Source organism: Panthera uncia, chromosome C2 (assembly GCF_023721935.1).
Source record: "Panthera uncia isolate 11264 chromosome C2, Puncia_PCG_1.0, whole genome shotgun sequence".
Classification (NCBI taxonomy): domain Eukaryota; kingdom Metazoa; phylum Chordata; class Mammalia; order Carnivora; family Felidae; genus Panthera; species Panthera uncia.
The window spans coordinates 131,482,673-131,505,459 of record NC_064810.1 but is presented as its reverse complement, the minus strand read 5'-3'; the positions used below and the strand labels follow the sequence as shown (position 1 = coordinate 131,505,459).

Genomic DNA, 22,787 nt, shown 5'->3' with positions numbered 1-22,787 from the left:
TTTTAGCAGATGTGCAATTATTTGGATACCATTTGTGATTGTGTCACGGTTGAATTTCCTTGACATCCTTAGCAAAAATCAATTGACCATATATGTGTAAGTCTATTTCCAAACTCTCTGTTCTGTTCCATTGATCTAGGGGTCTTTTACCAATACTATGTTGTCTTCATTCCTTGATTCCTTTATAGTAACTCCAGAAATCATGTAGCATGAGTCTTCTAACTTTGCTTTTCTTTTTAAAATTGTTTTGGCTATTCTTAATTCTTTGCTTTTCCATTCATATTTTTATTTTTATTTTATTAAAAAAAATTTTTTTAACGTTTATTTTTGAGACAGAGAGAGAGCATGAGCAGGGGAGGGGCAGAGAGAAAGGGAGACACAGAATCCGAAGCAGGCTCTAGGCTCCGAGCCATCGGCACAGATGACGTGGGGCTTGAACTCGTCAACCGCGAGATCGTGACCTGAGCCGAAGTCGGATGCTCAACCTACTGAGCCACCCAGGCGCCCCGCTTTTCCATTCATATTTTTAAATTGACTTGTAATTTCACCAAAAATCTTTCTGGGATTTGATTAGCATTGCATCAAATCTATAAAGTCAATTTTAGGAAAACAGACATCGTAACAGTATTGACACTTCCAGTCAATAGACATGGTATATCTTTCCATTTATCTAGGTCTTTGTAGATTTCTCTCATTATTTTTAAATTGATAGCTTTCAGCGTATAAGTATTTTACTTACTATATTCATCCCTAAATATTTTGTGAGGTGGGTTTTTGTTTTTTTTTTTTGGTGCTAATTGTAAAGATGCTGCTACTTTTAATTTCAGTGTCTAGTTGTTCATTCCCAGTAAGTAAAAATATAATTGATTTTGGTATATTGACCTTTTCATCTTATATCATTCTAAAGTCACTTATTAGTTTAAGAAGATTTTCTGTACATTGTTTGGGATTTTGTAGAAAATTGTGTCTTCTGCACTTACAGATAATTTTATTTCTTCCTTTCTAACCTTTTTTATATAGCTGAATATGATTTGCTAATATCTTGTTAAAGGTTTTTTTCATACTTATGTTCATGGTGATATTGATCCTCTGTTTTCTAATGGAGTCTTTGTTTGGCTTTGGGATCCCAGTAATGCTGACTTCATGGGAATTCCTACTGATTTTATTTTTTCAGGATGAGTTTATGTAAAATTGGTATTATTCCTTTCTGGATATGTGTAGTTGTAGGTGAAAATTTCCTGTTTCTTCACATGATTTGTATTTTTTAAATTAAATCTTGCACATTTTAAATGTTATGTTGTTGAATTTCTGAATTTTGTGATCTTCCTTTAAAGAAATGTTGAGCTTACTTTTTGATAGTCTGTTAAATGACTTGGATCATCTTGATCTTTTTGATGCTTGTTTTTAGGCTATTTAAAAAATACAGTTCTAATGTATCCTCTATCCAAGGGCCTGCACTTTAGGATTTCTACTGAATTTCCCATGTGTACATCAATCTCTCTCCAGTCTGTCCAGTCAGAACTTGAACATTTCCTGACCTCAAAACCCTCCTGCAATCTTTATGCTCCCCAGTTCTTTCTCTGATAGTTTTTCTTTGCTGGGCCTGCAAGAGGTTTGTCCTAATCACGTACAGTTTAGTATTCAGCACAGACCTCCTGTGCAGGCTTCTGGAGTTCTTTATATAGCTTCCTCCTTTAAAGGTAACATGTCCTGCAAATGTCCCACAGCCTCTGATCTCTGTTTTCTCAACCCAGTAAGATCAATCCATTCTGTTTTGGGTTTCCCCTTTTTGCTATATGCTCTCAAAAATGCTTCCAGGAAGAAACCCAGGTACCACAGAGTTTCCACTTTCCCCACCGCCTACACTTAGGTCAGAATTACAATGCTGTGCTGCACTGCCTGCTTTCTAATATTTCATGCTTCATATATTTTATCCAGTTTTATGTGTACTATACGTTATCCCATCATGGTGTGAAAAGGAAGTCATACCTAATTTTAAAAATAAAATTAAATAAAATCAACTCTATTCTAAGAAAATAACTCCTAGAGCAAAGGAAACAAAGAGATTGAAAATAAAACAATTTTCACATATGTAATAAGGAAAAACAAACAAAAATGAATTATAGTAATAATCAGACAAAGTGAATTTAAAGCACTAAATAGGATTGAATGAGATAAATGAGAGCACTTTATAGTGAAAAAGTGTACAATTCACAATAAAGACCCTTCTTTAATCATTGTACACCCCCCCAAAAGAAAAAAAAATGATTTTATTATGTAACACCTGCAGGAAATAAAAGAAGACATACATAGAAATGAAATAGTAATAAATGACTAGTACTTCTCCCCATTCACAGTAAAATCGTCCAACTCACTATAAAGGAGGGATGTAGAGAACCTAACTATTCACATTTAATAGGTCAGATAGATCTGAGGGATATATATCAAAGTCTGTGTACTATTAACAGAATTAAATGAATGCATCAACATAATATTTATCTTTACAGTAGCCATAAACAAAAATGTCAGTAAATTTCACATAGTAGAAAAGGTATAAGTTGCATTCTTTGGCAACAAAACTTGAAATTGATAACAAAAAAAGAAAACAACCCCCAGTGAAAACCTATGACAAAATATGAAAACTCTCTTTATTATTGTCCTAAAAGGAACTGTGAACTGAAATTGCATAATTTCTAGAAAAAAATAATAAAGTCTGTTGATCAGAACCTATTGATTTTGATGAAAACAATACTCTTAGAAGTTCTTAGCCTGATACTAAAAATTTTAGTTTAAATTACTAAACAAAAAGGAATTAAGATATGTGAATTAGACATTTGTCTCTAGTAATGAGGAAAATAACATGAAAATATATCTAAAGAACACAAAAGGAAGGAATTAAAAGTAAAAGTGGTGGTGAATTAATAAGAAAACATAAATGACAGAACTAATACATGAAGGAACTGCTTATTTGGGGGGGGAGAGAAATAATAAACATCTTAACATAGTTTGTATGGTTTGAAATAATAATGTAGACAAATATAATACATGCACAAATTAAAAATAGATTATCAAAGGTACAAATATGTCAAAAGGTACAGATTCCCAGTTGTAAAATGAATCAAGTCTTGGGAATACAGTATATAGCATGGTGATAATAATAATACTGTATTGCATATTTGAAAGTAGCTAAAGACTAGATCTTTAAAGTTCTTATCACAAGAAAAAATAATTCTGTAACTGGTGACAGATATTAACTGGATTTATTATGGTGATGATTTTGCAATATATGCAAGTATTGAATCATTACACTGTGTACCTGAAACTAATATGTTAGATCAGTTATACCTCAATATAAAACAATTTTTTAATTGTAAAAATAATTTTTAAAAAATATACATTCAAGTATAGCCAGCAATGGTTGGGGGTAAAAGAATCATTAGCCCCATCCACTGTTAAAAATGTGTTATAAAAATATCATAATTATAATAATTTAGAATTGGCACATAATTAGACTTGTTGGTAAAATAGAGAATCTGAAATGAACCCTTAATACATAGGGGAATTTAGCATATGATAAAAAGAGAATTTCAGTTCAGTGGGAAAACAATGGATTATTCAGTAATACAGTTTTGAGAACTAACTAGCTATTTGGTAAACCACGAAACTAAATATTTTTGCACCATAACAAATGCCAGATGGATCAGTGATATAAACAAAACTGGAATAAAATTATTGTTTTTATATTCTTAGGTGGAGAAATAAAAACCCCATAAACCATAAAGAAAAAGCTTGGTAAATTTGACAACACTATAATAAAATTTCTGCCTGAGTAAAGAGCTCTCCCTATATTCTGAAAAACATGGAAAAAGTTAGGGGGTCACTAAAACTTCCTTGATAACCTGGTAGTTTTTGGGCCCAGGACTATATCCTCTTACATACTTTTAGAGTAGTGGCTCTCAAACTTGAACTTGCATCAGAATCACCTAGAGGGCTTGTTCAAATACAAATTGCTGGGCCCTGTGCAGAATTTCTGACTTAGTCGGGATAGGGTGGGTGAGGTTTAAGGATTTGCAGTTTGAACAAATTCCCAGGTAATGCTAATGCTACTGGTCTGGGACCATAACTTTAAAAACCTCTGTGTTACCATGTTCCCAAATTCCCCCCATTTTCTTCTGAGATCACTCAGTACTGGTCTTTGCAATCAAATAGTTCTAAAGCAAACTAAAGTGTCAAGGATGATATGCAGTAAGCAAGCAGTTTGCTTCTTCCCATGATATTCTTACAAGCACAAAGACCTATATGGCGATACTTTATGCAGTCTCATGTATAATAAGAAAGGAAGAAATCTAAATGCCCCCAAATAAAATAATGGTTAAATCATGATGCATCCACTCACTGGAATGCTATGTAATCATTAAAAACAATAAGGTATTTCTATAAATGATCTCCATTTTGGAATGATCTCCATTTTAACAATCATATTGTTAAATTAAAAAGTATGTTGTACAGTGTGTTCCTGTATGTTTTCTTTTAAGTTTTTATTTATTTATTTATTTTGAGAGAATGAGAGAGAACAAGCAAGGGAGACACAGAGAAAGAGGGAGATAGAGGATCCAAAGCAGAGAGCCTGCTGTGGGGCTCAAACTCACGAACCATGAGATCCTGACCCGAGCCAAAGTCAGATGCTAAACCGACTGAGCCACCCAGGTGCCCCACTGTGTATGTTTTTAAAAGGTGTGTGCAGCATGAAAATGTCTCTGTGTTGGGAAAGAGCATTGGCTACCCTTAGGAAGGTGAGTTTGGAGGGAGAGGATCTGGGACAGGAAGGGAAATGTCTTCTCGTTGCATGTACGATTCCAATTTAAAAATGTCTTTCAGCATTTAAAGAAAAATTACTCTAAATTGACTGAACAATGGTTCTACATAATTTTCATTTAATTCACAGGAAATAAAAGAATTTAGGAGGTGAGAAATATAACAAGACAGGAAACTGTAGTCAGAAAACAATGTTTCAGACTCTGAGATTGCAGATTTGTAGCTTCTCAGCACCAGCACTCAGCCACGGTCCCTGCTAGCTGATGTGGAAAAGAAATGAGTGTTGTTGATGAAAATAAATTTAAAGTATTTTATGTGATGTTTTTGTGCTTCATATTTGAGTTGGTTTACGAGCAGATTAATTTATGATCATATTATATACCATGATGCCCTCAGTAAGCTAGACTTCACTGAGTTTCTGTTCTCTTTGTTAGCCCGATATACAATTCTAGACCTCATAAGTCTTTCTAAAATCGGCTGACCAAAAGTGGCAATTAATTTTTCTTTGTAAGTTCTTAGTTCTTTATAGTTTCCTTAATGAGTTTCCTTGAGAGGAAACACTCTAAATCTTATAGAATACCATAGCTGTAATCACCACTGTATTGTAGCTGGGTTGCTCATGAAATACCAGATCATGATTCATCAAAATAAGTCCTTCAGAAAGCCCCGTTTCTTCTACTCAGAGAAACGCAGTTATCACACGTATGACAGCAATGGTAGATATTGTGCATCTTGAGTCTTGGAACTTAGTCATTAATGTGGAAAGGTGATTTTTTAAAATATAAATCTGAATTAGATATCCTTTAGGATTTAAAGAGGAGAACTCAAGAGGAGTATAAAAATTTGGGAGGAAAAAAAATAAATAAATAAAAATTTGGGAGGGACGCTGATTTAGGATTTAAATAATCATCATGTAAATCTATGGGGTGCTCAGGCTGTGCCATTTGCCTCTGTTGAGGCATCTGTAACATGCAGGGGTCTGCCCTGCCCGTTTGAATCCATGATTAGGTACTAGGTGTGAGCCAAGGAGTCACCTATCTGTGAAACATGCAGGAGTTCTCCCACAAGTGACTCAAATGCATATATTTCACTTGGAGAAAAACTGTTTCCAGTGGTTAAAGCTTATTTTTAGATCATATATTTGGTAGTACTTTTAGAAATCAAAATTTAAGTCATAAATGCAAGATATTTGCCATTATCATCAGAAATTGTGTGTTTGTTTTAGAACATTGAGTTGCAGTCTTTGAAGCATAAGGAAACACATTTTCCTTGCTTAAAATATATTTGTCCTTTTTTAAAAAAAAATTATACATGTATAATTGACTGTAAAGTTGTTTGGGCACCAAACTTCAACTATTAGCCACTGAGCTAGGGGTAAAATGGAACAGCCAGCCCCTCTTTAACCCTCTTTTGTTAACCTTTTGCTTCGAATACTAGGGAAAGGTAATTTGTGACAATTGACTTGGGCTTCTGAATTTCTCACCAAAACCACATACCCAAAGTAATGACTGTGGTGGCGCTGACTGCCCTTCACCCTCACTGGTTCCTTCAGGATTTCCCTTTACCTTCCCTGTCTCACGCTGCCCCCTTGTGAGTCATCTGGGCCCCATGCAGATATATTCAACTCTTCATTTGTCTACATTAATGGATAAGAAATAGGGGACATATAATTCCAAATGGTGGATAATCCAAAAACAATTAATACATGGCTTTGGAATGTATTTAGTAGTGTTTTAAATTGTCTTACCTTCCTAATTCTATTTTGCTAATGTTGGATTAGTTTGCGTTCCCTCGACATACCCTGGTTGTGTGGGGGGCTCAGTGGGGGCCAAGAAAAATGCCAAGTGACTGTAGGAACCCAGATTGATAGAACTTTTATTGAATTAGAATTTTACTTTGGATAATTTCCATGTTAATGATTGAAAGTTGTCAGCATATCATCCATCTAAGACTAGCACGATAGCAGCCATATAGTTGAAATTCAAGAAAACATTTGTTAAATGCAGATCTTCAGTGTTTTTCATAGCAGGCTTACTTATGGTCAAACCAGAGCTAGCATAAGCCAGGAGAGGAGGTCAGCGAAGGATGTACATTTCCCTCCCTCCATCCATCCCAACTCCAGCTTCGTGAAGATAAGTATTGTCAAGTCATGGACATTTTCTCCATGTGATGATGGCTTGTAGGCTCTTCAACCAGCTGAGCCACACAGATTAACAACTCAGTAGTACAGTCTTAGTCCAGGGACCCCTCAAGAAGGAAGGTATGCTATTCTTTTGAAACGCAAGGAGGTACTTTGAAATAGGCACAAAGAGGTTGTGTATTCCTTTTAGTGGCATGAACAAGGATAAAATGAACAACAATAATATAGAGCATCACTTCTCAATTTAAGGTCCATGGTTCAGCTAAACTCCTGATGTTGTTTGCACATGAGGGGTGTGGTATGTGTGGCTATGTGTGTATTTTTAGGGGAGAGGGTTTGTAAACTTGATTAATTCTAAAAAGGGTCCACAACTCTTCTCTATTATAATATAGAGAATTGAATTTAAGTTTCACTATTTTATACCTTTCATAAAGTTTTGTGAAGAGAGAGAGTATATACCCACTGCCACTACCTCTCAAATTTGTTTCCATTTGAACTTAAGAACTATCTGAGAACTTAATTTTGTGAATTCCCATAACTGCAGCTAGTTCCAGACTGGGCACAGGCATAGGCTGAGAAGCCAAGATTCTGTGTTGAAAGACTGAATATGCAAATGGACAGTGGCCAGACAATATAGGACAATAGAACTCTGACCTGCGTAAGAATCCCAGGAAGCTAAACCATAACCTCTGTGGCAAAATCAGGCCAAAACAGTCAGAACTTGGTCGGTCAATGACTGCCAACTTTCCTGATTTTGCCTGCTTCCAACTCAGGACCAGCCAGAGAATGTCAAATACATATGCTCCCCAAATCAACCACATATGATGCTCCTGTTTTGGTTACTTCACAGCCATACTTAAAACCTTTAGCCAGGCATACCTGAAGCCTTTCCTTTTTCTCACTATAAAGCTTTCTCACTCCCCTGACTGCTTTTGATTCTTTGCCAAACACAAGTGATGGTAGCTGATTCCCTTGCTATAGTAAGCTTTGAATAAGTAGCCTCTGCTCAGTTTTATTTGGGTGGTCTTCCTTTATTTCAACTCTGCATTGACATATGAAAGGTTCCAGGAAAACTCCCTTATACTGAAAGCTGTCTTCCACCAGGATGTCATGGAGCTGGTGGTAATGCCATTGGGTGAACATCTCCTAGAGTTTAGCTCTTTATCTTTCCAGAGATAACATACATTTATTTATTTATTCATTCACTCATTCATTTTTATTGAAGTATGTTGGATATACAATGTTATATTAGTTTCGTATATACAACATACCAATCCCACCATTCTATACATTACTCGTGCTCCCCACGGTAAGGGTAGTCACCCATCTGGCACCATACAATGTTATTACAATATTATTGAATATTCCCTATGCTACACTTTAAATCTCTGTGGCTTATTTTCTAACTGGAAGTTACCTCTTAAACCCCTCTTATCTATTTTGCCAATCCCTACACCACCTTCCCCTCTATCAGCCACCAGTTTATTCTTTATATTTAAGAGTCTTTTTGTTGGTTTTATTTGTTAAATTCCACATACAGTGTTCATCTTTTTCTGTGTGACTTACTTCACTTAGCATAACATCCTCTAGGTCCATTCGTGTTATCACAAAAGGCAAGATCTCATGCTTTTTATGACTGAATAATATTCCATTGTGTGTGTGTATGTATCTACAGATATATGTATGATATATCACATCTTTATCCATTCATCTGTTGGTGGGCGCTTTTGCTGCTTCCATATCTTGGCTATTATAGACAATTCTGCAATAAACATAGGGGTACCTATATATCTTTCAGAATTAGTGTTTTATTTTCTGTTTTATTTTCATTGGGTTATAATTCCACTCCGTTGTAGAATTACTAGATCATGTGGTATTTCTGTTTTTTAGTTTTTGAGAAACCTCCATACTGTTTTCCACAGCCAGTGCACCAATTTACATTCCCACCAATAGTATAAGCAGGCTTCCTTTTCTCCATATCCTAACCAGCCTTTGTTATTTCTTGTCTTTTTGATATTAGCCATTCTGATAGGTGTGAGGTGGCAGCTCTTTGTGGTTTTGATTTTTGATTTTCATTTTTCTGATTAGTGATGTTAAGCATCTTCTCACGTCTGTTGGCTATATGTATGTCTTCTTTGGAAAAATGTCTGTTCAGGTCCTCTGCCGTTTTTAAATTGGATGATTTGGTTTTGTGGTGTTGAGTTTTATGAGTTCTTTATGTATTCTGGATATTAAGCTCTTATGGGATACATCATTTGCAAATATCTACTGCCATTCAGTAGTTTGCTTTTTTATTTTGTTGATGGTTTCCTTTGCTGTGCAAACACTTTTTACTTTGATGTAGTCCTAATAGTTTATTTTTGCTTTTGTTTCCTTTGCCTAAAGAGACATATCCAGGAATATGTTGCTATGGCTGATGTCCAAGAGATTACTGTTTATGTTTCCTTTTTGGAATTTAGTGGTTTCAGGTCTCATATTTAGGTTCTTAATCCATTTGGGGTTTACTTTTGTCTATAGTATAAGAAAGTGGTTCAGTTTCATTCTTTCGCGTGTAGCTCTCCAGTTTTCCCAACACCATTTATTGAAAAGACTATCCTCTCCCCTTTATAAATTCTTTTCATTCTTCCTGTTGTTAATGTCATATATCACATTGATTGGATTATTAAACCACCCTTGCATCCATGGAATAAATCCCATTTGATGGTGGTGAGTGATGCTTGTAATGTATTGCTGAATTTATTTTGTTTGTATTTTGTTGAGGATTTTTGTATCCATGTTCATCAAATATTGGCCTGAAGTTTTGTTGTTGTTGTTGCTGTTGTTTGTTTTGTTTTGTTTTTAGTGTCTTTGTCTGATTTTGGTATCAGGGTAATTCTTGCCTTGTAAAATGAGCTTGGAAGCATTCTTTACCCTTCAGTTTTTTGGAATAGTTTAAGAAGAATAGATATTAGCTCTCTTTCAAATGTTTGGTAGAATTTAGCTGTGAAGCCATCTGGTCTGGGACTTTTGTTTGTTGGGAGCTTTTTTATTATCAACTCATTCAGGTTTAGAAGATTGTACATTTCTAGAAGTTTATCCATTTCTTCTAGGGTATCCAGTTTGTTGGCATATAATTTTTCATAATGTTCTTTTACAGTTCTTTATATTTCTGTAGTGTCAGTTATTTCTTCTCCTTCATGTCTGATTTTATTTACTTGTGTCTCTCTTTTTATTGATGAGTCTGGCTAAAGGTTTATCAATTTTATCTTTTCAAAGCACCAGCTTTTGGTTTCATTGATCTTTTCTATTGTTTTTTAGTCTCTATTTCATGTATTTCCACTCTGATCTTTGTTGTTTCCTTCCTTCTACCAGCTTTGGTCTTTGTTTTGTTTTGTTTTCTAGCTCTTTTAGGTATAAGGTTAAGTTGTTTATTTGAGGTTTTTGTTTTGTTTTGTTTTTGTTTTTTGTTTTTTGTTTTTTTCTTTAATTTCTTGAGGTAGACCTGAATCACTATAAACTTCCTTCTTAGAACTGCTTTTGCCATCTCCCAAAGATTTTGGACCATTGCGTTTTCATTTTATTTTGTATTTTAAATGCATGTTTTTTTCTAAGGACAGATCTGTCTGAGCAAGTTAATTGTACAGAACCTTAGAATGAGAACAGCTCACAGGTGAAGCAGAATAAACACCAAAGAGATGACCATTCAGCCACGCTCCCAGTATTGTACGGCTTCTGCGTGGGAAATGAGAGAATGACCTTTTGGGTCCTGATGGCATTGGGATTCTCTGATTTGAGGACCCACACCCAGGATTGGGCCACTTCCCTCCTGGGCTCTGTCTCTTTGCACTTAGCTAATCAGCCATGTCCTGTCATGTCCCAACTCTCTTACCTCATTAGAACCAATCACAAGAGGCCCAGGAAAGCCATTAGCTCAGGACTAAGCACAGAGGGCCTCAAATTTAGAGTGCTTACTCTGGCTTCAAATGAGATTATATCTATCTATCATAGTAAATTTATGTTTAAAAAACATTGACTTGTAAATGTTAGCATTTAAAATGTCACAATTTTTATAGCCTTGTTTTGGCATTTCTTCATCTTATAATACACTGAGAGTTAAAAAAAAAAAAAAAAATCAAAGCAGCTTAGCTTCTCCCAACCTTTGGGAGGCTTCCCTGTCTCCTATGTCTATGTCTCTCCTTTTTATTGGCTAATGTTTTCATAGTGTTTTGTGTGTGTGTGTGGGGGGGGGGGGGTTATGGGGGAATATAGATGTTAACAGAGATAGAATATTAAGAGGTGTTTGGCTCTGGGTGCTTTCGGTCCCAGACAGTAGATGTTTAGTGGTTGTTGATCCAGTGAGTGAACACATGAGTAAACTGATTTGAAGACCCACGTCCAGAACTGAGCTAAGGAGATGCAGAGAGAAACCAGAATTGCCTGTCCTAATTCTCTTACTGTGGCACCCAGATCAGCAGCATCAGCTACTTTAGGGAACAAGTTGAAGATCCAATTATCAGGCCCCACCTGAATCTCAGAATCAGAATGAAAAGTTTGAGTATGAGTTTTAGCAATGTGTGTTTTAATAAGCCCTCCAGGCTAGTCTGATACATGCTAAAGTGTGAGACTACTACTCTAATTAGAAGAGTCATTCAATAGTTTAAGACTTTTCTTCTCCTGGGATAACAATTTATATGAATGCATGGTAGATTTCAGGAGCCTGATAGCTGGCACCTTAAAATGGACAGGAAACAGGAATTTGTCACCTAGACCGCTGCTCTCAAACTTTAATATACACACTGATCCCCTGGAGATCTTATTAAAATGAAGATTCTGGGGCACCTGGGTGGCTCAGTTGGTTAAGCATCCGACTTCGGCTCAGGTCATGATCTCATTGTCCGTGAGTTCGGCCCCACGTCGGGCTCTGTGCTGACAGCTCAGAGCCTGGAGCCTGTTTCAGATTCTGTGTCTCCCTCTTTCTCTCTCCTCCCCCACTCATGCTCTGTCTCTCTCTTCTCAAAAATAAATAAACATTAAAAAAAATTAAAATGAAGATTCTGATTTCAATAAGATTATATTAGGGGCCTAGGAGTCTGCATTTCTGACAAGCTCCCAGGAGATGATCCTGGTCCTACGATCATACTCAGAGTACCAAGGTTTTCGTAGACTATAGGTTCCAGCTCAGAAGCATCTGAGGTATGAGCAAGCAGGGAGTCAGAGCTCAGGAAATGTAGGGGGAAGTCCAGGAAGTCTTAGGAGGTCTTGATCAATTCTTACATAGGTGTGATCACTTACTATTTAATGTGTATATCCAGGGATCCCTACAGAGATTAAAAAACAAAACAAAACAAAACTTAGGGAAATGTCTACTTAGCAGCTAGGAAACCTGTGAGAGAACAAGGATGTAGGGTCAAGATCAAGAAGACCCCTGGCTAAGAAGAGCTGACTGGGGAGGAGAATTCATATTAATTTAATAAACTTTGTTAATACCCTACTTTATGTCCAATACCGAATGTCCCCAAGGAGCTTGTGATCTGCTGGAGAAGGGAGAGAAGCCAAACCAAACTACCAGTAACTAACCCTTCAGCTCGAATTTGCTTAGCAGCACCTCACCTCTGGAAAACGTAATTGGGAAGCAGTGACACCAGTAGATAATGGAACTTCCAAACATCCGCCCTGAGTGAAGTACCTGTCCTAGCTTCTGAGCAGCCAGGCAGGGTTAGGGTGACTTGTGGGATCAGGAAGAAGAGAAGGAGGACAGAGCCAGTAAAACCAATCCAGAGGGTGTTTAGAGCAATAGGTAAGTGAGAAGAGGTCAAAAGGAATCCGGCACCACTGCTACCTTTTTGGAATGAATTCAGTCAGACTTTCTTGATGACATATTACCAGCTAACAGACTTGTGGTCTTACCTGTTTCCTGAATTGCATAGATCCTGATATTTTTCCGCTTGGTGCTTTGCCTCATGTCAGTTCTTCCAACAATGTGTGTAAATATATTAGAAGATTTATGCAGAGGAAATTGAAAAGTGTTACTCAGTGAGGTTAAGATCCTACTGGTATTTGAAATGGTCTGTGACAATTAAAAAAAAAAGTAACACAAGTTTGTTTTTTTTTTAATGAGTTTCAGATTAGGGAGGATAGGAGCAATTATTTTTAGCAATTGTCTGTATGCTCTTTTAGAAGACTGATTTGGTCATAACTTCCTTTCCTGAGGTAAAATGACACAACGAAGGCTATTTACAAACTTTCTAGAAGTAAAAATAGTCTCTAGTATGAATAAAGACTAGTATTCACAGAGCCTAAAATTAATTTTCCTGACATGACCACCAAATGTACATTAATACTTCATGTTGTTCTTATAAGGCAGTAGTGGCTTCCAAGTGATTTTCTCAAGCAGATGCCCAGTAGTACTCACTTGTAGTGGAGCCCAAGTAAGTGATAGGGTAAAAAAAAAAAAAGTTCTCAGCAACTTTTACCCCCATAGTCTTCTCAAGGTAGAGCTAAAATTCTAACTCTATACTGGTTGGAATATACAATAGAATTCTCAAAGAGAGCACATCCTGTTCATACAACTAAATGTCTGTTGAAGTAATACCATCTTTTACTAGCTTTATTTGAATTGCGGGTAAATCACACATCCTAAAATCACTCAGTCCTTGAAATACCATACTTGTAAACCAAATAGCACGTATACATTAAAAAAAAAAGAGGGGGGTGTGGGGGTGCCTGGCTGGCTCAGTTGGCGGAGCATGTGTGACTCTTGGTCTCAAGGCCGTGAGTTTGAGCCCCACATTGGGAATGGAGCCTACTTAAAAAAAAATTTTAAAGGGGTATATGAGTGTGTGTGTGTGTGTGTGTGTGTGTGTGTGAGAGAGAGAGAGAGAGAGAGAGAGAGAGAGAGAAAATACTCAAAGATTTTATAACCTCTAAACATAAGATAGTCATCTTCTGTGCTCAGCATTCTCGTGAGCATCTTATACCTCTGAAAAACATAGATACACAGCTCTATTTTCCATTCAGACTATTTTTGCAAAGGGTGTATTACAGTTGTTCTGACAAAATGGCTTCAAACATTTGCCAAAGAGAATAAATTATAGTAGGAATGGGTGGTAATTATTAGGAACTTATTCTGGGAATAAGAAACCTTCCTTAATAAAGGGCTATGTACTGCCCTCTGAAAAGAATAGAGGATTTCCCCAAAGTTAAAAATGTACTTTTAACAGTTTGCATACATATCCTGTGGGGGTTAAATTAAGTTTAACATGTTTTCCCAGAAAGCCAAATTCAGTCTGGGTTCAACCCATGGATTACAAGGAGCCCATAGAAAGCACATTTGAGTTGTTTAAAGATAATAACTAACTCAAAGTTTCTGTTCCTTTTACTTTTGAAGCAGAGTTTAATGGGCTTGAAGTATTCAAATCTTTCTGTGACACATGCAGATCCCAAACATTTTTAAGAGGACTGAGTTGAAATAGTACTAGATAAAGAAAAAAAAATTAATAAACAGGCTAAGCAGCTTCCAGTGATGTATTCTGCAGCACTGTTAGAAGAATGTGAAATTGGGAAAAAATGCTTTATTTTGGTTTCCATCTTTTGTCGCTCTTCAAAGAAGTTAGAATTAAAGATGAGAATGCCTTGTGACCCTAATTATAATAACTGTAATATTTGGTTCTGATTTGAAGACTATTTTCACAGAGTTGATGTAAAGGAAAACTCAGGGTAAATTAATTTTAAAAGAACTGTGTACAAAGGAACCCAAATAAGAAGAGCCTCAACTTCTTCAAGGAGCTGCCAACCACAGATAGGAGTACTTGGTTTGCTGTTGTTTTTCTCTGATACTAATACAGAATTTGGATTCTGGGTTTATCCTCTACCAGACATGGGTTATTTAAAAATTAATTAATTACTTTGAAAAGTACAGGTGAACAGAAAGCAAAAAAGCAAAATTAATATCATTAAACAAAAATCTGACTTTGTTCTCTTGTGTTCCAGTATGGTTACCCAGTGCTATCATTTGGTGATCACAGGTTGCTTGAGATGCCTTTATGATGTTTGTTAAATTAAGTCAAATATACCTTTTTTTAATTTTACTTGTTCTTCTAAGCTGGCTATACCTATATCTTACTAAAGGGTCATTAAAGGAAAAAGAAAAGGAAAGGAAGATAGATATGTGTTTCTTTCTGCACGTATAACCTACCTCAGCCATGTTGGATGAAGGCTATGTTTAGTTAAACCTCAAATTGGTCATTTTCATAAACTGCTAAAAAAATGGATTTCTCTTGGTGTTTCCATGGGTCATTCACCAAGCAATAATACCATCAGGAGTTACTGATCCCCTGGGGATAGCAGCTTAATTACACAGAAATTTTAAATGAGAATCGTGTTATAAGAGCAGGCATAGCAACTGTCCTGTCTTTGGGTGGTTTATTATTAAATTTAATACCTCATATGGTCTTTTTTGTTTTTGTAGATTTTAATTCTAAGTCGGTCTGGTAAAATGTGAATTATTGTACTATCAGAAGTGATAAAATGTGTACGATTATGAGCATTGCAATCTGCAGGTGTAACATACCTAAAGCAAGATTAATAGTATCAAGCAATTAAACTGAAGCTATCTTTAAGGGGAAAAGAAAGCCTTAATGCTACCCTTAAGTGTAAATTAAACTCACGCTAAATATTTTTAACTGCAATAAAAGCATGTTAATTTTAGGAGTGACTTCTTTATAAGACCTCATTTCTTCGAGTAAGTTTTCCTTTCTAAGAATACAAAAGCTTACTGAAATAATTTCTGTTGGTAACTCATTCCATAAAGAACGGAATTTTTCCTTGGCTTTTAAGCTCAATGAAGAAAGCCCAAAATAGCACAGGAAATTTTGTATGTGGTGAATATATGTATGAACTAAATCCAGTAGGGATTAAAATGATTAAATTATTGATAAGGTCATTGTTGGTCCCAAAGCATTCCATTAGTCATACAGTACTACTTAAATATTTTGAGAATTTGGCTTTAATTTTCCTATAATCGCATATAAAATAGAGGAAACTGGGTTTGCTTTAATTTTATATCCTTGCATATACAACTTACTAGCAGTCTTATATAAAAGAAACATGCCAGGCATCTAATAATAAATTCTTTTCCTTATGTGTTTCTGTTTTTTTTTTCCACTTCCTGAATTATTTTTATGCCGCCACTAACAAGATCACTGCCTGTACTTTCAATTTAGCTACACCTTTGCCTCTCGGTAGCATGACAGGTGGCTTTGCAGTGAGTTTATCAAGACCTTGGTAAACACTTAGAGCACTTAGCAAAGTGTACAGAGCTCTTTGCAAAGAACTTTCTGGATATCTATCTCTCTCTGTCTCTGTCTCTGTCCCTTTCACACACACACACACACACATATGCACGCATGCACGCATGCGCGCACGCATGCACGTTTTGGTCCTTGCCCTGGAATTATTTAGCAGTGTACTTGGCAAGGTGAAACTTCAAAAATAAAGCACTGTGAAACATTTATAAAGCAGCACATCACAGATTACACATTGAATCTAAAAGTACTGAAGACCTACGTTCTATGCAGTTTTGATGATATGTTTTATTCAATGTAGATTGCGAGATATTTACAGCTGTCCCTCCTGACAGTGCCACAGCCGAGATGGTTGCATGTAGGCATGAGTGGGGTGTCCTCGCCGAAGCTAAGCTAACATAACCCTAATCAGCAGGAAAGTTGCATGAGAAGTTTGGGCATTTTGTTATAGAAATAATAGGAATGTATATCTTATTTCTTTAAAAAGAGAGGCTAATTTTTTTTTCCTTTGGCTCTTGAAGCACCATCTGTGATGAAACTAACAATGCAACTGTCCATAAGAAAATGAGAGGACTGAGCTTTAAGCAAGGGGCAAAGAGATAGTATTGTATTCTCCGTGGTATCTATTAACTTTCCTCAGTTTTTTTTTCTTTTTTTTGCTAAATGATGTCTGTTATAGCATGATGGATGATGTCAGCTTTTTTCAACAGTCATTTTGCTTTTAATAGGAGATAGCAGGAAAAACACACAGAACATTTTTCCTCTACACATAAGAAGGCTAACGAAAAGTAATGTCTTCCAGGAAATACCAGCCATAGTTATTAAATAGGCTTACTCAAATAAGGAAAGTATTAAAATAACCTCCATGAATGAAAGAAGCAAGTTCAAGGCATAGTACCATTTTATAGGTGTAATTCTTTACAACATTGTGATTGGACAAGTTTATACATTATGCTTATGCTTACCTCAAGTGTAGCTAATGCCATCATATAGGTGTGATTCTTGAATTTTATACTGGCATCCAGATTTGAACCAGGAAGGATCAGTTAAATGTCAGAATTTTATATTTCAAAAATGCCAAAATTTGCCTATCCATCAAACCAGGATAATTCTTATTTATTTTTATTTTTCAGCTTTATTGAAGTGTAATTGGCAGATAAAATTATGATATTTAAAGTGTACATTGTAACGATTTGATGTATGTGTACATTGTGAAAGGGTTTTTCCCATCTTGTAAACACATCCATCATCTCACATATTATATTGATTCATTCATTCATTTATTTTTGGTGAGGATATGTTAGTTCTCTTGGCAAATTTTGATTATACAATACAGTGTTATCAACTACAATCAACATGTTACACTTTAGATCCAGTTTTTTCATTAATTTTTCTTCCAGTTGTATCAGCTGAATAACTGTAAATGACCACATTCCAACTGTTTTACTCATTTAATAATACATATATAATTATCAGTTTAAAGATCCTGTTTTTAAACAGGTCGCTAAAATGGTTGAATCCAGGTGCTTTTTGATTTGCTCATTCTCTGGTTCCCCTGATCCTCCTTGTGAGACTCGTTGGTTCTTTGTCATTTCAAGAAGAGCAACCTATTTAATTTAGAGATATTTTTGTACTTCTTAAAATAGTAAATATTGACATTTGTAATTTGAAAGAGTTAGAAGTGTGTAGAGAAGTAATATTTTTCCTGAAGCCACATAATTACAAATATTAGACCAAAAAAAAAAAATATATATATATATATATTTAGACACCTCATATTAGCAGTGGAGTGAGAATTGAAAGATAGATAAAAATTGTAAATGATACTGTTACACTTTTAAAAAGATAAATGTTACTTAGGCTTTAAATCTTTTTCCTGAAAAATTGAGTATCATAATTTAAGATGTAACTGAAAATACAATTTAATCTGTTGATTAATTTGATAATATGAATGAAACTTAAGTATTTGATCATATGGTTCCTAATAACTGTGATACATATGTGTGATTATACACTATATTGTCACAGCTTTGACTCATCCTTAAATATAATACTCCCTGAAGAAAGTATTTGAATTTTTTGGCGGGGAGGACTCACTTTAACCCCACAGATGGTTATATTTGGTTTCTAATTTTGCAAAGAGGTGATCTCTTTTAACTATTTTTTAAAGAATTTCCTCTGTTCTGTACTATTTGGAATACTCGAAATTTGGAATTTTTGTTTCTTTGTTATGTGCCAGAACCACATAGAATTCTAGCTGAAATTCCCGGAGAAAGTCTTGTGTAAGGAAAGTGTAGCCGTGTTATATAAAATTAGAGGTAAATGGATAAAAGCATATCAAAGTGAATTATTTTAATTTTCTTGTAAGAATTACTTATGAATAGCTTACAGGCATTTATTGAAAGTTTAAAGTATAACTGTTTATGACATATAATTATATACAGACCTTGTTGAGTATTCTTATAAGCTGATTATGTCTACTTATAGCACAGATGTCCCATTTTCCTGGCCATGTATTTTAGAACATCCCTAAAAAGATAACCTCACTGATGAGGTATATCTATTCTAAAGTTAAAAATAAAGTATCACTATTTGTTTTGCTTGAAATAACTATCTATGCTTGACCAAAGTAAAGATACCTGTTTTTCCCACATTTAATTTTAAAATGAATATTTTAAAGAGTGAAATGTGAGAATGCAGTTTTCTGTTTAGCTATAGTTAATTTGTTGTACGTACAATCATTTGCAAAATTCCAGTTAACAACAATAACAACAACAACAATAACAAAATCAGTAGTTTTCATAAAATTTTGGAAAATTCTATTTTTTAATCCTAACCTTACATATGATGTGACTGTCAGACCAGTGTGCATTCATTGTCCTTTTTGCATTTTGAGTTTGGGATTTCTGTTAAATATGAAAGATTTCTACCCTTTTCAAATATTCTGCTAGTGTTTGATACATATAGGAATAAACTTTAATGATTGTGGCCCAGTTATAAAATTACAAAATTGATCTGAAAGCTTGAAACTTGGATTTCACTGTATTATACTTTCAGTATGTAATATTTGTTCAGTGTGATCAGTTAAAAAAATTATAATTTTTTTCACAGTTATAGTAGAAAATGACTCTTCCTTATATTACTCTCAAAAGTACTATTTTCTGAATTTTGGTTTTGTTTCTCTGCAGACGGTGGGTCCGGCTACTGTTTGGACGAGAGTTCCCCCTGCAGGATCTTCTGGTGGTCTGGGATGCCTTGTTTGCAGATGGCCTCAGCCTGAGTTTAGTTGATTATATCTTCATAGCCATGTTACTCTACATCCGAGATGCTTGTAAGTGTTAATGACCTTGCCTACATTCAAGTAGGTGGTCCTGAGTTTTTAAATTGTTTTATCTTTTAAATATATTTTATCTTTTATTCTGAATTACCATACCTACCTTTTTATAGTAGGTAATATATTGAAGTTTCAAAGGAGCACACTAAATATCTTTTTTGTTAGTTAACTATGTACATATTGGGAGATGTGGGTGATTTTATCCTGAGGGAATTGGAATATTCTTCAGAACTATTTTTCCAAAGACTTTACTCCTGCTTTAATCTCCTCATTACACACATATGTGAAAAGCACATATGAAAAGCCAATATTTCAGATATGTTTAGAGCTCCACCTTCTGACAGGTAGGGAGTATTCAAAGATATTTATCAGGCGATTGGAGCTATTTTTGTAGTATCAACAACTTGCCAATAAAAAATAAATATTACATTTAAAGATATTTTAACTTCTTCTCAGTTATATTTTGGCCAAATGTGTTTCTCAGTACATTGCCAAATGGTAGACGTATTCCTATCTCATCAGATCTACCTTGGGATGCTTGCCATAGCTGGAAAGTCAGTGCCTGTCTGTTGTGAGTACTCTTGTAATCTTCAGCTTGAAGAAAATACCAGAGCATGTTTTAAATTCCGAAATACCTCAAATTGTTTCCCTTCTCAGAAAAATAATCACTGTTCACAAAACAAGATTTGTAAGCCAAAGTATAATTAGGAAAGACTGCACAGAGTGATGATTAAATAGGAAATAAACAAAAAAACTATCATAAGAGTAGGACTTTGTCAGCAGAACATAAACTGTTTGGAGTCATTCACGATCTCGACTGTTCCATTGCTTTGTGGCTCTCTTTATTTGCTCACTGAATACCAGTTGTGCCAGATGCTCTTCTTATGCCTCTGGTAATGCTAATAATATTCTTTAAAATTTTAGATTATACTTTTTTAATTCCCCCAAAATTACTTGAATGAATAAGTGACAGGAGCACCACATTTTATCTAAAAATTGTGAGTTTTTTCTGTGCCTTGAAGGTCAAATAGTTTGGGTTTTGACAGACAAAGTGGAAAGTTCCTTCTTTCTGAGTCAGAGCTAATCATAGAAGAACATGGAAATTATAAGAGGTAACATCTGGAAAGTAGAGAAAGATGTTTGGATAGTGTTGATGGATACTAAATTTTAGGATATTCAATACTACTCTCTCATTTTAAAGTAGTATGAATTTTTTTTTATTTTTTATTTTTTAAAATTTACATCCAAATTAGTTAGCAGTATGAATTTTTGAATGTAAATTAAAAAAAAAAAAAGGAATGAGTTTTACTCTTTTAGAAAAAAATGGTTTGGGATATTTTCACAAAATATTCCAATGCAAACAACTGTTGAAATACATTCTGATTTTCTGTAGTCTTAAACAATTAAGTATTTGCTCTTTTCTTAACTTTGGTGTATCACAACTGTATATTTTGTAATTTAATCATTCTGTCTCCTATGCTGAGATCTACTTTTTGAAATCAATTTCATAAAACAGGTGAATTTTTGGCAGCTGAAGCCCTTACACACTTTCAGTCCATCCACTGATGTTATAAAACATATGCGCATATGTGGAAAAATGCAGGAGTAATGAAGTTGTTTATTCCTTTCAATATTTAGGCCAGTTTATTTTAATTTGCTTGTTTAAATCCATAAGAGTGGATGAGATCTCCTAAAAATAGGATGACTATTAAGTTTTAGGGTCATTGCCCTTATGCTCAAGAAGTTTATCAACTAGCAAGAAAGACTGACATAATTAATTTCAAACTAACATATCCAGTGCTGTGGTTGAGGTGTGGATGGGTAGTATGTAAGTTTACGGGAGAGGTACTGAACTCCCCTCTAGGTCAGCTGTGAGTGACTAGAGAAAATGGTGTAAGTGTCAGCAAGTTAAATAAGGGGATCTGAATTTCAGGTGGAAGGGACAGCATGAACAAATGCTTAAAATTGAGAAACAGCTTAATGGGGGAGTGTGTGTGTGTGTGTGTGTGTGTGTGTGTGTGTGTGTGTGTTTGCAGGTAATTTGGTATTAGTGTGCAAATGGAGATTGACAGGTTATGAGACCAAAGAAGTGAACAGGGATAGGATCGTGATGAAAGTCTTTATCCTGTAAATAATAGGGAGCTCCGGAAGGGTTCAGAGCAGAAGTATCATTGTTAGATCACTCTGGCGGCACTGTGGAGAACAGACGTAAAGGAGACAAAAGTAGAAGAAGGAAATCCAGATAAAAGGTTATGACAGTTGTTCAGGGAAAAATGAAAGATTAGAGAAGTCTTCAAAATTAAATCAGCATGTCTTGGTGACTAAATATGGGTGAGGAGGAATAGGAAGTCCAAAATAGTCCCCAGTTTGGGGAGTTGAGTGACTAGGTAATATGTGTAACTTGGCTAGGAAATGAGGATTAGCATGTTTTAAGAATGGAAATGATTAAATTTTGGCCCTACTGATTATGCGATCTGTGAGAAATCATAACCTGAAGATTTGGAAAACAAAGCTCAATGTCAGTATCAAGGCTACAGATTTAGTTTTACAAATGTTTAATAGGTATGTGTTAGTTAACACCATAATATTGCATGTGACCTCAGCAGGGTGACCATATATCCCGATTTGTATGGGACAGTCTTGGTTTACACCTGCTAATGAAGAGTAATAATTACTAATACTGCCCTCTTGTACTCTCAAAGACCCTCTGTTAGGATCATAAGAATTACATGGTCAGCCTACCTAAGGTGGGTGCTTATAGAAGGAGAAGATAGACAAAGGTAGAACTCTGTATTTAACATCAGTGTTTAAGGCATCAGAGAAGAAAGGGCTTGTGTTGTAACCTCACAAAACTGTGTTATCTGAGCCAGGGGAGGTAATGGGGGTTGAGAGTGCTGAGTACGGTAAGGTAAAGGGGGAATGTCCATTCACTTGGCCCTGTAGGGGCACAATCGTCAGATACCCTTGCCAGAATGGTTTAGCGGAGTGGTAAAGCAGAGGCTGGATTGCGATGGGTTGAAGAGTGACCAGACAGGTAAGAAGTATAAGAGCTTTCTCTATAGTTTTGTTGTTGTTCCCATTGCTTTCTATATGGATTACAGTTTCAACTTTAAAAATCAATAAAAAGGAAAGTATGTAGAGATAGCACATGTAATCTTTAAAGACCGCAGAGCAGGGATGAAGAAAGATGTAGGTAGGGGTTAGTGGAGGGACAAGG

General features: G+C 35.3%; 1 protein-coding gene across 5 annotated transcripts in view; it reads left to right on the top strand.

Annotated features, from left to right (window-relative positions):
- Positions 1-22,787, top strand: part of TBC1D5 (TBC1 domain family member 5) — a 533,625-nt gene that overhangs the window by 374,551 nt on the left and 136,287 nt on the right. For all 5 annotated transcript variants that reach the window (XM_049629846.1, XM_049629847.1, XM_049629845.1 and 2 more), the window contains one exon: positions 19,425-19,567. In XM_049629846.1, the coding sequence (XP_049485803.1) occupies positions 19,425-19,567 (143 nt within the window). The remainder of the gene's footprint in view (positions 1-19,424; positions 19,568-22,787) is intronic.